The sequence below is a fragment of the Ambystoma mexicanum genome, chromosome 12 (assembly GCF_040938575.1).
Source record: "Ambystoma mexicanum isolate Mex_15411 chromosome 12, UKY_AmexF1_1, whole genome shotgun sequence".
In the NCBI taxonomy this organism is placed as follows: domain Eukaryota; kingdom Metazoa; phylum Chordata; class Amphibia; order Caudata; family Ambystomatidae; genus Ambystoma; species Ambystoma mexicanum.
This window is the reverse complement of record NC_090936.1, coordinates 1226371123-1226387290: the sequence shown is the minus strand read 5'-3', so window position 1 is coordinate 1226387290 and position 16168 is coordinate 1226371123. Positions and strand designations below refer to the sequence as shown.

The 16168-nt window shown below is 45.9% G+C and overlaps 1 protein-coding gene across 2 annotated transcripts in view; it reads left to right on the top strand.

The window, feature by feature from the left end:
* GNPTAB (N-acetylglucosamine-1-phosphate transferase subunits alpha and beta) overlaps positions 1-16168 on the top strand; it is a 625912-nt gene that overhangs the window by 129973 nt on the left and 479771 nt on the right. For both annotated transcript variants that reach the window (XM_069629897.1, XM_069629896.1), the window contains exons 3-5: positions 2544-2663; positions 10183-10224; positions 13626-13831. In XM_069629897.1, the coding sequence (XP_069485998.1) occupies positions 2544-2663; positions 10183-10224; positions 13626-13831 (368 nt within the window). The remainder of the gene's footprint in view (positions 1-2543; positions 2664-10182; positions 10225-13625; positions 13832-16168) is intronic.

Genomic DNA, 16168 nt, shown 5'->3' with positions numbered 1-16168 from the left:
AGGGGCTTGGGAGGGTTTTTATATCCTCGGACAGAAGGAGAGTCCTGATTGGGTCAAGAGTGGCCAGCCCCTATATAAAACAAAGAGAGACAAAGGACTGATGGGGGGAGTTCTCTTTCTCATTTCAGAATCGACTTGGAAGCGAGGAGTCCACAAGTCCATACCAGTGGTCTTACGAAGACTAAACAGAGATTTCAGCCTTACACTCACGGAAACCCGATCCGAGTTATCTCGGCTGGAAAGAGAACTGATACTTGAATGAATATTTTTCCTTTTCATTTTCTTAAATTAGTCAATAAAGACTGTTTTTTGTTAAACTTATCTACCTGGTCTGAGTGGTCTGTCACAGTATGTTTTGGGAATAGTCTGAGAGCATGCCAACACAGTATATATAGTTGGTTATTTGAAGTGCAGTGATTCGGAAAGGCAAAGTTGTGTTGGGACCTGTTTAGATGCCTGTCTGGGTGTTGTCAGGGTGTGGACGGGGGATAAAGACACAACGGTGGTATGATTGTCATCAAAGACTTTTATTAAATAAATGAGGGTTGGGGAAATACCTTCCTGTCCTTAATACTAAGAGGGTTTTCCCTGCCTCTAAAGAATATTCTGTCAGGATAGTCCAAAGAAATAAGTCCACCCTCGTGTCAAAATTCCTATTTCCAGCCCTCCCACTACGAACTCAAACTAATGTGAAAAAGGGATCTTCTTTAGTCTTCAAGTGCTTTTCCAAAACATAGTTCCGAAATGGTGCAACAAACTTCAAAAGAAAGGACAACCTTACTCCCCCAGGTTGTGTCACCCTTCAAATGTCCAATGAGGGTATTTCTTCTTTAATGTTCCAAGATGGTGGCCAAAACAGGGAGGCTTTGTTTCCTTTCCCCTTGGTTTCTTCCCAGTATATTTCACAGTAAACCTGGATCCTGTTTCTCCCAGATATTGTGACTATGAAAATTCCTCTTGTCTCCTCCTTGGTTACACAGCCAACCAGGTACACCGTCATACCAGGTACTGTGACTATGACGATTGCTTTGGCACTCTCTTCTTATGGGTGCGAATCCCAAATTTGCCTTTTCTGTATTTTTAATTGTTGTACTTCTCGCTTTACTGCTACTTCTTCGCTGGTCACAGCCAGCCTGGTACACTATCCTGCCAGGTACTGTGACTATGAAGATTGCTTTTGGAGGCCTTGATTAGGTTTATGAGTGTGGTTACCAGACTCACTTTAGTGATTCGCCCTTCTTTTATTAGCCGTCCCGCCAACCGTCCCGGTCTCCCGACCTCTCTGGAGAGCTTTTCGGGCCTTCTTGACTTTCCACCGCAGATTTCAGGGACTGCTGTGGCTCTGCGCTTCCTTCAGCTTCTGAGCTGATCGTCTCTGCTTCTCCACACACTTCTCCACACACTCCAGACTTCCAGTCCGGCTGGGGGCTCAGACTTCTTCTCCTCTCAGGAGTTCTGGTACCATCAGCGTCCAGTCTCTTCTACTGCTGGGAGGGCTTCTCTTTTCAGCAAGTCCTTCTTCCCTTTATATGTTCTGTTCCAATTTGCTTGACACAAATGGACTAGTGTGTTTATAGTGGTTTGGTGGATTATTCCACATTACTCCACACTTCTTCCTCGTACCAGTACTATAGTTATCCCTGTACTCCATGTTCTTCCTCGTCACAGTGTTTCTTGGGTTAGTGACAATGGGCCTCATTACACGGAAGGCGGTAAGCCATGGCGCTATTAGCGCCATGGCTGCCGCCGGTACCTTACCGGGTCCGCCTTGGTGGATGGCGGAATTAGCGCCATATTCCAAGGTGTGTGGGGGCGCTAATTCCGCCATCCACCATTGCCCCTTCACCATTCAGCCCCATAGGGCTCCATGTTAATGGTGAAGGTGCTAATTACGGTACCGCAAATTGAGGTACCGTAATTGGCACCAAGGTCCCTTTGCGGGTCCCGTACTTAACGCCTGTAAAAACCAGGCGTTAAGGGAGGACCCGCAAAGGGACCTCGTAGTAAGGCGGTAAGGGTTTACCGGTACCGGTGCCCTTACCGGTACCAGTAAACCCTTACCGCCTTCCTTGTAATGAGACCCAATGTCTCTTCTGCAGACATACATTTATTTTATTTATAAAGCGCCCAAAGCTGTCCGTAGACATTGCAGCGCTGTTACAAGGAGGCTTACTTAGTTGCAGTGGAATGATAAATCGCACGTCTGTGGTTCGTGGGGTTCCAGGAGAACCTGTTACAGAGCAAGTACAAGGAAGTGTGTGGGGTGGTTATGTCCTATGCAGGATAACAGGGCGAGGGAGGTTGGGATGTAAGGTTGCATCCCTCGTCCCATAGGGGTTTTCCCTCCCCATGAGATCCATCCGTTAAGTACCACCCCCAAGGGGACTATCGGATATCTGGCTCACCTCCCTGGCCTCATGGGAAGGGGCTTTCCCCATGGAAGCAGCGTCGTGATCCTGAGATTCGTCAAAGTGTGCATAGCTTTGTGTCGGCTCTCTGGAAGGCTAACCTCCATTTCCAATCTCCTTTTGTGGCTTTTTCAGGCTCTGTCTACCCATGCCGATCGATGTGGTGTACACCTGGGTGAACGGCACGGACCATGCCCTGATGAAAGAGCTGCGGTTGGTACGTGAGCAGATGGAAGAAGAGCATCGAATACTGAGGTAAATCCCCATACTAGGGCATGTATATGTTCCACTGGCCCCCCACAGAGAGATCCAAATCTAAGGATGAGCAGCTGAAGGAGGCGACAGCCGGGCATTGCGTGTCTAGCCGTGGTGCACCTTTGTGCACGGAGATAAGAGATCAGGAATACTAACATTCCAGATAGGAAATATATTTTGCTCAACCTTCCAACAGAATGTGCTGCTGAATAGTCGGCTTCTTATAAACTTAATGTTTTTTCTGCCCGATTGGTAATGCCTTTGTGTAAACTGTCACTGTAGATTATCGCAAAGTAGATGCATATTACCACCACTGAAAATATAAATACTTTTTCTGACCTATATCCGTTGTAGATTTCCTGAAATTCTAATTTGACTTTTCAGATGTGTGATGATGTAGCAGTAACTACTGTATGCATGTACTGTATTTATGATTTTTGTAACGGGAACTCCTCTCAGTCTGGGCTGGGAGGCCTACTAGGGTAGAAGTCATCACGCCAACCAACTCCGCGCTCGCCACATAAAAAGAGCAAACGCTGGAGGTATAGGTTTCCCTCACGTAGCTCCCAGACTATGGAATGCCCTACCCAACGCACTTGGAGCTGAAGCATCCCTATCCACCTTTCACAAAATCACTCTGTTCAAGTAGCTCCATCCGCTTCCCCACCCACTTAGCCTCCCTTCACTATCCATCCCGCCACTGCATCCCAGGTTTGGTCCCATCCACTCCCCTACACAGCAGATCATGTAACTAAGTTTTCTGCATCCTATCTAACCACTATGCTTTTTGTATCCTCTGTAACAAGCAAGTATCTCTGTAACAGCGCCACAATGCTCAAAGGCTGCAGCACGCTTTAGAAATGCTAATAAATAAATGGGGAAAGCCATATTCAGGCCTACTCAGAGTGGGAAGGGTAGGTCAGATGGCCTCAGTCCCTCTCCCTTCCATATGTGCTAGTGTAATTGAATATGGTCCTACTCTCGATCACGCCATCCCTCTGTACAAATGCAGGCCAGTCTTTCTCGATTTCTCTTACAGAAATATACAAGCAGCCCCAGCGGTGGACAGAAGAGTAAACTGCCCATAAGAACTGCTCAAGAGATGCATGATAATTCTGCACCCCGCCCTAAAGTCCAACACCAGGAAGCAGAGTGCAGAATACTTCCATATACGCTCACCTGCACCAAAGATTTGCGAATCAGACGGACAGCTGCTTCAGCTAGAGCAACTATTCACAGTTGGCGTGGCTGTGGAGCCGCACCTTAATGAAGACTGATCCATACATATGTTGGGAGCCCCTCTACTGAGATAAAACACAGCAAATAACCAGTCTATGGATAGGTTCCCATTCAGAAGGGGCTACAACCACGTTTGTTTGTTTTATTATTTATAATGCGCGACATACCTTCAGGTAACAGGGCGCAGCAGTTACACGTATATGCGAAACTTAGTTACAACAGCGTAAATATTTACAGACAGTTATTACATACAAAGTATATACAGGTAAGACCTATTTACAGATGACAGGTGCAAAAACAGGAGAGCAAATGATACATACAACTTACCTACATCAACGGTGTATACACGAATAGGTGATGATTGGGTAAAAGTGAGCAAGCATGCAACTGGGGAGAAGTGGGATTAAATCCAGGCAATGAATCCTAGCTGCATAGCATGTTAATGAGCATTTGCTTTCAGCCACAGGATAGAATTAGTCCTTAAGTTTTGGTAGGGTAGGTTAGTTCTCAGAGTGGGAGGTAGGGAGTTCCACAGTTTAGCTGCTTTCACTGGAAAACTATTACCGCCAATTGTAGAGCGATTAAACTTAGGAGTAGAGAGGCAATCTTGGTAGGCAGTTCTCAACGGTCTCAACGATATCTGTCGGTGGAATCTGTCGACCAAGTAGGTAGGCGTAGCATTATTAAGGGATTTGTGCATTAGTGACAGAGTTTTAAGGAGGATTTTATCATTAGTTGGAAGCCAGTTCTGTCTGCTAATCTCGGAGTTGTGGTCTCTTCTGGAGATGCCTAATGCCGCTCTAAGAGCATTATTTTGGAGAGTTTGGATTTTTCTAGTAATAGCTTTAGTAAAACACTGTTTTAGCTCTCTGTACCTTTTGCAAAGGAGCAATATCCATTTCGATATCGGTCTGGTCGAATCCTCCTGGACAGTCCAGACAAGCAGCGAAATGCCAGGCGATTCTTCTCCGAACAAGAGTACCAACAACAACTCCAGGCACGTGTTTCAACCTTGTTGGGCCTCCTCAGTGAAGTGAAGCTGGGCCTCTCTTAGCACAGTGAGCAAGGGGTCCACGTCTGGATCGCCCTGGTAACTTAGGGTGAAATCCCAAGTCCCTAAACATTCATTAAAAGGTCTAGGAGCCCTTCTACCGAGAACGCTATACCCTGGACATTGGACAGTCACGCAAATTGGAAAGTTTATAGTAGCGGGCCACATTAACAACAGGCAGTCTTATATGTGCTTTGCTGTGTGCAGCACCTCTCAGTTGCGGTAGGCAGGGAAGGTTTGGCCCGGGGAACCAGAAAGGGAAACATTTCTTCTTTAATTTGATTTATTTAGCCATTTAAATGAGTGCACCAAGCACAAGGGCACCTAGGCACTGGTTACAATCAGATAGGCTAGATAAGGAAGAACAGGGAACAAATACAAGGGGAAGGCGGGGGGAGGTCTTAGTTGAAGAGGTGGGTTTTGAGCTTCTTTCTGAAGCAGCTGTAGGATGGTTTGTCATGGAGATGGCCAGGGAGCTCATTCCAGAGTGCAGGGGCACGGACTGGGAAGCTCGAAGCCCCCCCCCACGCCCAGCCCCCATTAGCGATTGAATCTGGGGTGACGAGGCAGGGTTTGTAGACTGTGCATTGTGGCCACTGGGATTTGTCCCCATTCAGGCAAGGAGTAAGACAAAGGGCTGTGGAGTTTTGGACTCCTCCCTTGCTTGCTGCCTTCCCAGACAGACTGGAGCCTTGGTGGGGAGTCCAGGGGTCTCTCACCGAAGATATAAATCACACAAAAGAATTACCCACCCTGGATGTCAGGGGAAGGAACAAGAAAGGACCAGAAACACTAAAATGGCGAAAAAAAACAAAAAAAAAAGGCCGGGGCATTTTGGTAAAATGAGCACCCTTAGGTGCCTTTACTGCAGCTATGAACACAGCCTGCAGTAAAGGTGCACCACATTAATACAAGTTATCACTACCACCAGCCATTGAAGGTAAGCTTGTCACTGTAACAGAATTGTTAGTTTTAGTGTAAAAGGGGACACATCGTATCTCTCCAGAACTCCACATAAGGTGGGGTGTGCTGGGGTCGCAAAATAAACTGGAAAAGGGATCCAAAGATCCTTTCTACCCTTAGGAACTGTAGTTCTCAAGGTTAGCACAAGAAAGTTAAAAGGGGAGCCCCTAGGGCAACCCAGCAACAACAGGCACTTACTGCCAAAAGGTTGGGTTGTTAAAGAGGATAACTTTAAAAAGACACTATGGAGAGTTTTGAAAATGACACCCATAAAAAGAGTAAAAGTTTCTATGGGTGTCGAAAAAGATTCGCACTCAGAGGTATTAAGGACAAATATCCCACTAGTAAAGCAAAAAGTTCTGGGGTTGACAGAGGTCAGGAAGATTTACCATTTTTATGAAAATCTTACCTAACAGAACTGAATGGTATTATGTAGAGGATGACGACCCAGACTACTAAGAAAATAAAACCATGAACAGACGGGCACAATTTGACCTCACAAGCCTACTCTTTCTTGTCCTAGTGTTTCAGGAAAAGGAGCAGGTAATTTCTCGACAGGAGAGTAAACCAAGTGTACCTGAGTGTGACGAACATTATTTCAGAAACAAGAAAATATAGCAATGAAATCAAAAGGGACATCGTTTTTGGCTTACAGAAGAGCTGCAGAACGACCAAGCGGAGAAATTCATGTTCTTAGTATCAACATTGTGAACTGGTACTTTGTTTTGAGAGAATTGTATCTTTGGGATCTTTATTTGGACGGCACAGAAGAGTGACTGGAGAAGGGAATTATCTCCCGAGATTTATGGAGCACGGTGGAACTGTAGAACGAGCGTCGTGCTGACAGCTAAAATTCAATTCCCTTGTTTCCCGTAGATTGTGTTGAGCTATGAGGGTCGGATTAGGATTTGAACATAGGACGGACAAGCTTATTTTGGACCTTCTGACACTGACACCAGTTAAGTTTTGTTGAGGTAGGAAATTCCCTCCTAGAGTTAGGGAAGTGTAGGCATTTTTCCAGCCCCATTTTTACTTTAAATAAAAGCCTTTATCAAGAAACATGCCACCACTGTGTTCGAGTTTTACTTCTGAGCCCTCACAATAGATAAAGGACTGCATTATGTAAGGAACTCATGTTGGCAACAGTAAAGACAGACACACGTGATCACAGTAAAATTGTATAAATGGGTGAGAAAAACGCCTAATCTAAACCTAAATATAAGATGGGAGCAAGCTACGACATTCAAATAATGAGGCAGTCCCAGTGGCGTCTTTTCAAAATAAAAAGGCCTATACTAAAAAAAACTATTGCCAATACTTACCACTATGTTATAAAATAGTGTGGGATTAATGTTCTCAAAAAGAATGAAGTGTTTACAAAATGAAAGTCGGGATGTTATTGCCGGGCTCCCCTTTCCCCCACATTTTTTAGCACGGAACAAGGCGGGACTCTTGAGCACAGTACACTTCTGGGCTCCTCCAGTACAAGGCTACAGTTTCTTGTAGCTATATCCGACCTTTGGTGGCCAAGTCTCTTTCCTAAAACATCTCTTGCCTCTGAGGGCCTGATGTATCAAATTTACAAAACAAAAATTCCTTTCCGGTTTCTTCTGTAGCGTGAGGACTCTTCACCACTGGACACCCCTCAACCGGGCTCTGATCCTCACTGTGTTAGTCTCCCTCTGTTGGTTTCACTCAGTGGGCGAAGTGTACAAAAAGTAGTAGTGGAACTACGTTCCCTGCTGGTCTGCACCGGCTCCCCACAAACCCCATCCCTGCACCGCTTCCCACCCACAATCCAATCCCCCAAACAAACACACCTGCTATTTATGGGAAAGTGCAGTGCAGTCCACTGAAGTGCATGCTTTAACTTCTTTCTACATTTTCATTTTAAAACTAAACCATTCTAGAACGGTTTCTTTTTAAAATAAAAGTATAGGAACAGTGAAAAATAAAAATAAAAAGAATAGGAGCACCGCTCCCGTCCACTTTGACCTCTGGTTTCACTAGAGCCTTTCACTCAACAGAATTTCACTTGTATTCACGAGTCTCAATGTCTTTTTAAACAACCTCTCACTGTGGACATCCCTCAGTCGGGTTCACTGTTGTCAACACAATGTTCACGGGTGCGTTACTATTCACCCCACTTCGCAGGCATCCCTCAGTCGGGTTCACGTTTGCCAGCTACACAGTTCACTTTGCCTTTACTATGTGCCAAAGACTTTCGACTGTACAAAGAGGTTTGGCTTGACCTTCATATGACCACTTATCTCACGCCGGCCTCCCCTAAGGCCTCTTGCTACTTGTAGTTTCTACAACAACCAAAGATTTTCGACTATGCATAGGATTCAACATAACCCGCTGCAGGACCACTTGATTTCTTAGTTTTACACATTCCCTTGTTCTGGAGCAGAGCATCAGTTAGAGTCCTTCGAATGAGCGCCCACGTGGCCGCGGACCACTTTAGCTCTGATACCAAGTACATACACAAAAAGACCTCTGTCTATTAATCTTCTTAAATGTTGCCATTGCAACACTGAGTTTAAACACAATCCGGTTCTTCCGACTCACCGGCTGTGTTGTATTCATTGGCGTTTCTTTTGCCGCTGGAGTCAAGTAAGGTAACATAGTGGCAACCTCGTCTCCCCACCCTGGCTATCAGTGTGGGAGGGTTCCACGTAGTGCTGACATCCGTCGCACCATTCGCCAGCTGCGATTCTCGGTCTTATGTTTCTTTCGTCGGAGGCTTTGTAGGTCTGGGTTGAAAAGGGCAAAGGCAATTCCCTCCTTGACGTCCTTTCATGTCTCGCCGCCTTTCTCCTCCATTTTAACTGCTGTCTTAGAATGACTGCTTCCTCGTACGGTTGGCCTTGCTCTGTGTGCTCTGTGCTCCACCTTTTATCCCTGTGGAGAAGGAAAAGGGACGTCGGATGTGTGTAGTTCTTGTCAATTGCCTGACGCTGCCCGGGCCTCGTATTGGGATATGTCCGGTAAACAGCCCTGGTTTTAGTCCATTGTCTTTCATTATGTAAAAAGGTGTGTTTGTTGGGAAAGGGGGGCGGGTACAGTTTCGGAATATCTTACGTGGTAGGATGGGGAAAAGGTGTTCTAAGGAAGCGGATACTGTGTCTCACCCATCAGTGTCCCACTTCCACTCCCCAAGGACCCCCCCCCTCCAGGTGATCCTCCCGAACTTGTCCACCCCAGGAACTGGATCCAATAGTGATGGCCCTATCCTGGCCACCTAGATGACAGTTCCGCGGGGACTAGTCAGTGAGAACCTTCATAATTCTCACAATTGCATTAGGTACCAGCGCTCTGAGGCAATCTTTGCTAAACACACAGGCAATTTTGAGAGAACATGCAGGTGTGTCCTATCGATGTATAAGGATACTTTACAGGTACAAGGTGATGTGCTGAATTGCATGCTCCCGATTTTATTTATTTATTTATTTTTTGCTGAACTATTTTTTTAGACACATGAGGCAATTTCAGGTGTCCATCCATGTTTTCTTTGTATAGTAGTTTTTGGCTTGTGATTCGACCAATCAATTTCTTGGCCAGTTTTTTTGTGAAGCCTTCCACTCCTGCTGAAAAGTCTCTGCTTACTTTTGATGTTAAAAATGCTTTCCACTACAGTTTGGACAGGATCTTGAGCTTGTGGGAGATGGGCAACGCTAGGCGGAGCTATGTCAGGGGGCTGAGGGGCAAAGTTGTTTCCAGGGAGGTTACCACTACGAGGCTAAGAGCTTGCATCCAATTCCATTATTAAGCTGGCAGTGGTCCTCTGCAAAGGTGCCCTCTTGCTGAAATCTGTAAAGAGGCCATGGAGAGATGGGTTGTATTCTTTGTACCAATAGATGGACGCATATAAATACAATGGCGTATTCTCAAGGCAGTCGGCATCTGCTTGGAGACCTTTTATTCTCATTCGCACTGCATTTCCCACTGCGCATAGATAATAGGCTATAGATGTCCCTGCTTCTTCATGCAAGTACAGTGCCCTTTTACATCCCTGTTAGACATCTATCAGAGCAAAGAAAGTGGCCATTTGTAATGTCAGAAGGCAATCAGCATTCTGAGTTCGGGGTTGCTCTGCCCAATGTTGAGCGCGATTCCGTGATGCCTGACCTTCAGTCGCAGTCGATCATTACTCTTGAGAGGTTAAGTTGTGAATGTTGGGTCCATTTGTCTTATTATTAAATATTCAAATCACTTCTATTTTAGGCTCTTACTGAATACATTGATATTTGTCTATTTCTTTAGGGAAAGCCTTGGAAAGAATGCCACTGAGCCCACCAAGAAAAGGTAACGTATGTCTTACTTTGGGAAAGCTGGTGTTTATAAAGATAATGTATTTGTTTTCAGGTATCCCAGGCATCCACATATTGCACCATTGGGCCAAATAACTTCATGCAAAGAGATTTGTCCTTCTTCGAGATCTATTGATCATCCAATTCTGTCAAAATCGTAAAATTAAATTGTAGTATTCCACCTTTTTCTAGATTGACTGACTGTAAGGACAGTGAAACAATCTGAGCCATAAGAGGAAGGCACAAGTGAGGGGCCTGGAAATAGGAAGAGTGAGACTCTAGGTGCTAGAGAAGGCCGTCTGCTCCGTTATGCCGTCCCTGGAGGTAGGCTTTAAGGGATGCCCCAGAGCACCCTCGCCCAGTCCACCTCTATGCACTCAGACATGGTCATATAAGGGACTCAAGCGCTGACACTAAGAAGCGACCAGCCCAGAATGCAAGCTTAACTCGCCAGGTGGAGGGGGTAATGTATAAACTGGGGTAATCAATGGCAGCGGTGTGGGAAACCAAGAGACACTTGCACATACCAGAGGACACCACGTGGAATTAGGAGGCTGCCATATTTATTGCCTTGCGCTATAGCGAGTCATCCAAACACCATTAAGCACACATTGGCAAGTGCAGAGGCCGATGCATCAATCGATCTAGTGCTTCGACTGCCAGCAGAGTCCACGTGTCTCCGGTAAGGCCCTCATTACCCCCTTCCAATCATGAGCCACAATATAAAAGCAAGGCGGACATTTATGACGTGTTCCAGGGAGGATGAGGAGAAGGAAAGTGAAAGGTTGTAGCTGGAAGGGGATCAACATGAAAGGAGAAAGTTGGAGAAAGTTGGAGGAGGTTGGAGAAGAGAAGTCGGGAGAGGAAGGAGGACATCTGAGTCAAGGAGAGGTTGGCGATGGAGGAGGGTCAAAGAGGGAGTGGACAGGGGCCTGATGTAGAAAACCATAATTTGCTAGGCCATCGGGTTCAAATGCTAGAGGGGTGCGGAGAGGTGATGAGGCCATGTTCAAGTGTTAGAGAAGTGGTGTGCATCTAAAGACTAGTCCAAAAAGAGAGGGGCAGGGGGCGAAGAGCAAGAGACGAGAGGGGGAGAGGCTGAAAAATTGACTGGCAGTCCATCAAGAAAAATACACGTTAAGATGGACTTCCCAAATAAGCCCACTGGGGAGAAATTTAAGAGGCCACCCTATTATGGTGAACATGAAAGACCGTGAGATTTTAGTCCAACCCAATCAAGGTTAGCAGAGGGGCAATCCTTATTCCCAGGTAGGGTGTGAAAGAGGTCTAGGGATACAGTGAGCCCACATAGAGCAACACCAGTAATTCTAGTTAAATGGGTAAGTGTGAAAACATGCAATCGTTTATTAGGCATTTAAAATGCACAGTAAGCAGGTAAAAACTCTAGTCTGATATTGTTGCACCAACACTATAAAACAGATATACATTCACCATTAGGAGAAATATAATAGCATTTGTTTCACTGACCAGTGAAACGCAGGTGAGTACTCAGTTGCAGAAGTATTACAAAGAACACTTCAGGATAATCATACAACAGCTTCCATAGCTCTTATACAGTCTGACCCTAAGATGGTATGGAGCACTGTACCCAAAAGCCACCAGTTCCAAAATAGACCCTTCACAGGTAGGTTGATAAAGAGATTGACATTGCCAGTTGTTATGATTAATAGGAGTCAGAAAGTTAATGATCCGTAAATAGAATAACTGAATCCCAGTCACTAGGATCGGCCTAGGAAGATCAGGCCTCCACCGACCAAATTCATGACATGGATTTAGGGACAGGACTTTACGCCCATGTAACCTTATGGAGGACGGGGGTGCAGAAACAGGTAGCTTAACTTACAACCCACCTCCCCTGACTGTTATTTCTCCACAGACCACTGCTGGTGTCTAGAATCCATTGGGGAGACACACTGTTCTGTGCTTGACCGTGTTGAGAAAGGCCATGGGATCGGGGGTGTAGAGGTCACTTTCGGACGTGGGATTTAGTTTTGGTCAGTCAGTGTTTCGAAATCTGGTTCTGACGGCTTCCAAATGAGGAAAGGTGTGAGACCTCTGTGGGGAAGACCACCTCAGAACACCTCCAGGGATCGAGGAAATGTTGCAACTGGAGTAACCACGGTCCGGCGACGATAGGCGATCTTCAGTGGATGAACTTCAATGGATGACACTGTAAGCACGCCTAGCATGTAAGGAGGCTGAGAATGCAGGAGCAAGCATCTTGTTGCACAAGTTGAAGATCCACCAAGTTGCAAGGATGCATTTGAAATGGCGATGGCTGCAGCGAGGTAGCCCAGGAGAGGGCTGGTCATTCCACCGGTTGGTCCACGGACACCTTTGAAGCTTCAGAAGGCCTGGATCCTCTAGCAGGGGCCAAGACCGGTTGTTCCCACTGGTCCAGAGGTCGAAGCACCGACTAGGCCCTCTTACGATCAGGACCGAAGAGCAGGGCTTCACCCGGACAACACTGGAGTCTATGCTGGGCAGCTTCAGCTGTCGTTCTCGGGTCATTGGCGAGCTGCACTTCTTCATAGAGGTCTCGGCTCCAATGACGTGTTGAATAGCTGCAGCAGCCCTCCTTGGATCCAAGATTCCGGTTGGGAGAAAGCCCAATCCCGCCAATAGTAAGGATCTCTGCCATTCAAACATGCCATGGCTATAAAATTGTGGATAGCCGCTGGCCACAACAATCTGCCCAGCAAGACATTCAGGCACCAGGGATATGGACTGACGCCCCCCGACCCACTCCCCTCTTGAGAGAGAGGCACACGTGCACGCGCACGCGCACACGCACACACACGCCATGGCATTCCATATAAGGCATTTCCTGATGTGAGAAGAAGGCCAAAGAACAAGCAAAAAAACCTTGTGGCACGGCCATCTTTGGGTGTTAGCATAGTTGTCCCCAGCTTGTCTTTGGCACATTGTAAATCAAAAAGCCATTATCTAAATGTGAAAAAATACAATAATTGATCAAATTGATAGAGAGACATAAGCCCTTATTCGCAGAGTGTTTTCCAATGGGGTTTTGCCATTCTAAAACGCTTTTGTGAATTAGGCCCATAGTTTCCCAGTACTGGTAGCCTTGGGGACTAGTCAGTTTCCCCATAGGAATGAGCAACCGAGGCAGGGGAAGTAAAGCAGGAGGCTTTGCTTGCCGTCATCCGTTTCCTTTCCATCATATCATAGTCCTCCATAGTAGCACTGCCTATGCACTGTTCACTTTTCTTGGAACCGCAGCAAGTTCCTCAGTGACTCCTTGCAGGGTTGTTTTTTTGTGCTCTTGAGTGCAGCTAAACTAATCAAGAGCTCTCATTTGATTGTAACCTTTTGATATTCTCCTCTAGTGACTAACCTTTTGATATTCTCCTCTAGTGACAAACAACTGGAGTGCTTGTTGACGCATTGCATCAAAGTGCCGATGCTCGTCCTGGACCCGTCGCTGCCATCCAATGTCACACTGAAGGACCTTCCCTCTATGCAGCCCTCCTTTCATGCAGCTAGCGGCATCCTCCATGTGGCCAAACCCAAGGATCCTTCCACCAATGTCACAGTGATCATCTTCGAAAGCCACCAGGAAGGTAAGAACCAGAGACTAAAAGTGCATTCAGTGGGCCCGGGTGCGCTAGTATGAGCAAGCCACAGCACAGGGAAACCAGCCAAGAGGGAGATCCTGTTGGGATCCGCTTGCTTTTCAATTAGAAAAGTGGCAGAGCCTGTTTTTACATTAATTGCTATTAGTTTTCTCCTTCCACTGTATAACTGGTTGGTAGTTTGGGGAAAGAGCCCTTGCCATTGAGCACAGCAGGGTGTCCCTGCGGATTAGTATTTGTTTAAATCCTTTGAGCCTTCTCTTGTTTGTCTCTCGCAGTGCCTGATCCTCCTCCTGTGCATGTGCCTGCCGTAATGTGGCAGATGCATTTATTTCGAGTGATGGTGAAACTAGAAGTATAAATCGTTACTAATGAATGTCATAACAGGAAGAAGACAGCCATCAATCATATTGCTGTTTCGGAACCAATTGGGCTTACATAATAGCCATTCTTCAATTACAAAGGTTTTATGATGTTTTCTTAATAAACTTTTGAATTGCTTTGTATACATTTGTTTGAGGTCCAACTGTTGATAATTCGGTTTGTACCTCTGCTTATATATGGTAAAGATGGATTTCGGAACATGGGTTTAGTTCCCGCAATGCCCAGATGTTCATAGGGCCGTGCATTGCTCCACCAAATATCTGCAAGTGTATTGTTTCCTGATTAGGGTATACCACATCATTAGTTTCAGCATGCATGGAAAAGAAATAGTGTTCCATGTATTGTACAACCAAAGCGGATGCTCTCACATCCGCAAATGCGTGTATTGCAGCTGTGCAGGTTGTTCTGGCCCTTTGATGCAGGCATTTGATTGGGTGTGAAGTGAAGCATTTGCATGCATTGGCAGACTGGCCTGCCAGTGGGAAAGATCCCTCTGGTTTGATCCCCACATCGAGATTTTGGGTCCTGTTGGCTCATCTCCACACCTTTGTTTATTTTGTCACTTTGGGTGGGAGTGTGGGGTCTCTGAGATGGAGGCAGTGCTGGCTAAAGAGGATGGTATGCGGTTCTGCTTGTGCAGTTTTGATAGTTATTGGTGCTATTGTGGCCCTGATGTGGGTGTCCTGTGAACGCTCAAATCTGTGCAGATCACACCATGATTGTGTTTGTGCTGTTTGGGAGAAGTCTTTCTATGCATCCCTACAGTATGTGTTAGGGGTGGTCCATTCCCCCTCCAGCGCTCACAACATGTAGGGGCTGCACCCTGCCACCCTCCACCAATGAGCCTTGGGGAAGGCATGTGTGCAGTGTGATAATTGTCTTGTTAGTTCCTATCCGGAGGGTATTGGTGAGGCAGAAGAATTGACGGTGTGCACCCGGAGAGGGATCTCTATGCTGTGTGGTCTCTTGAAATTTCTGAGAGTCACGTTGCAGCATCTACAGAAGAGAGCCAGCATTGTCACCAGTGGGCAGTGGTGCGTCTCTGGCTGTATATGACGGCTGTCTGACACCGCAGGGAAAGCGAGGGTCTTCCTGAAATGCACACCAAAAACAAAAAGTTTATTCGAACCTCGCCCCTGCCAAAACATACCCATCGCCTCAACACCTTAGTGGCTTTTACACGATTATATAAATTGACAAATCTACAATCTATATAATTCCGAGTTCACATCAATATGCTTTGTTTTTCAAGCTTTACCCAAGGTCATTGGGCAACATACGATTACCAAAATCACAGTCCTTGCAAACAATATTAAAACAACTTCGGCCTTAAAATTCATCCTTAAGTTGAAAGCCATCATGGCCATAAAGATTATAAGCAATGAACACCAACACAACATATGAAGGTTTGAAGCAATCATGAAACTTAAGACGAGCATGGAAATGCAGCACCCTTGTATGGACATTCTCCTGAAAATAAATCGTGATTAAATCTGCGCAGTGAGGGAAAGAATAAACCCATTTTAATTGATAAACTCACAACAGTTAAATGTCTCTTCTTCTCAACCAGGCCATATGTAAAAATGTAGCCACGGTATACACCGTCATATCCACGTATGTCCTTCTGATGTACCTGTTCAAACATTAAAAATGGCCTTCTTAATTATAAATAACCAATCCGTGATCTATTGTATACGTCTGATTGCACAGGCTTCTGCACTTTCAAACAGTAGGCTTTCGGAATCCAAGCCTAGCGTGCGTAGTGTGGCCTTATGAAGCCAAATGCAAGTTTGCAATCCCAGTACCTTTTGGCCAAAGCAGCTCTAAAACGGACCAATCCTACAATCCTTTTTAATATAAAAGGCTGTTTTGGTCTTCTGTTTTGTGGACAAGTCCATAATGATTGGGTCAGACCATAATTCAGGATGGCCCAATCGCTGA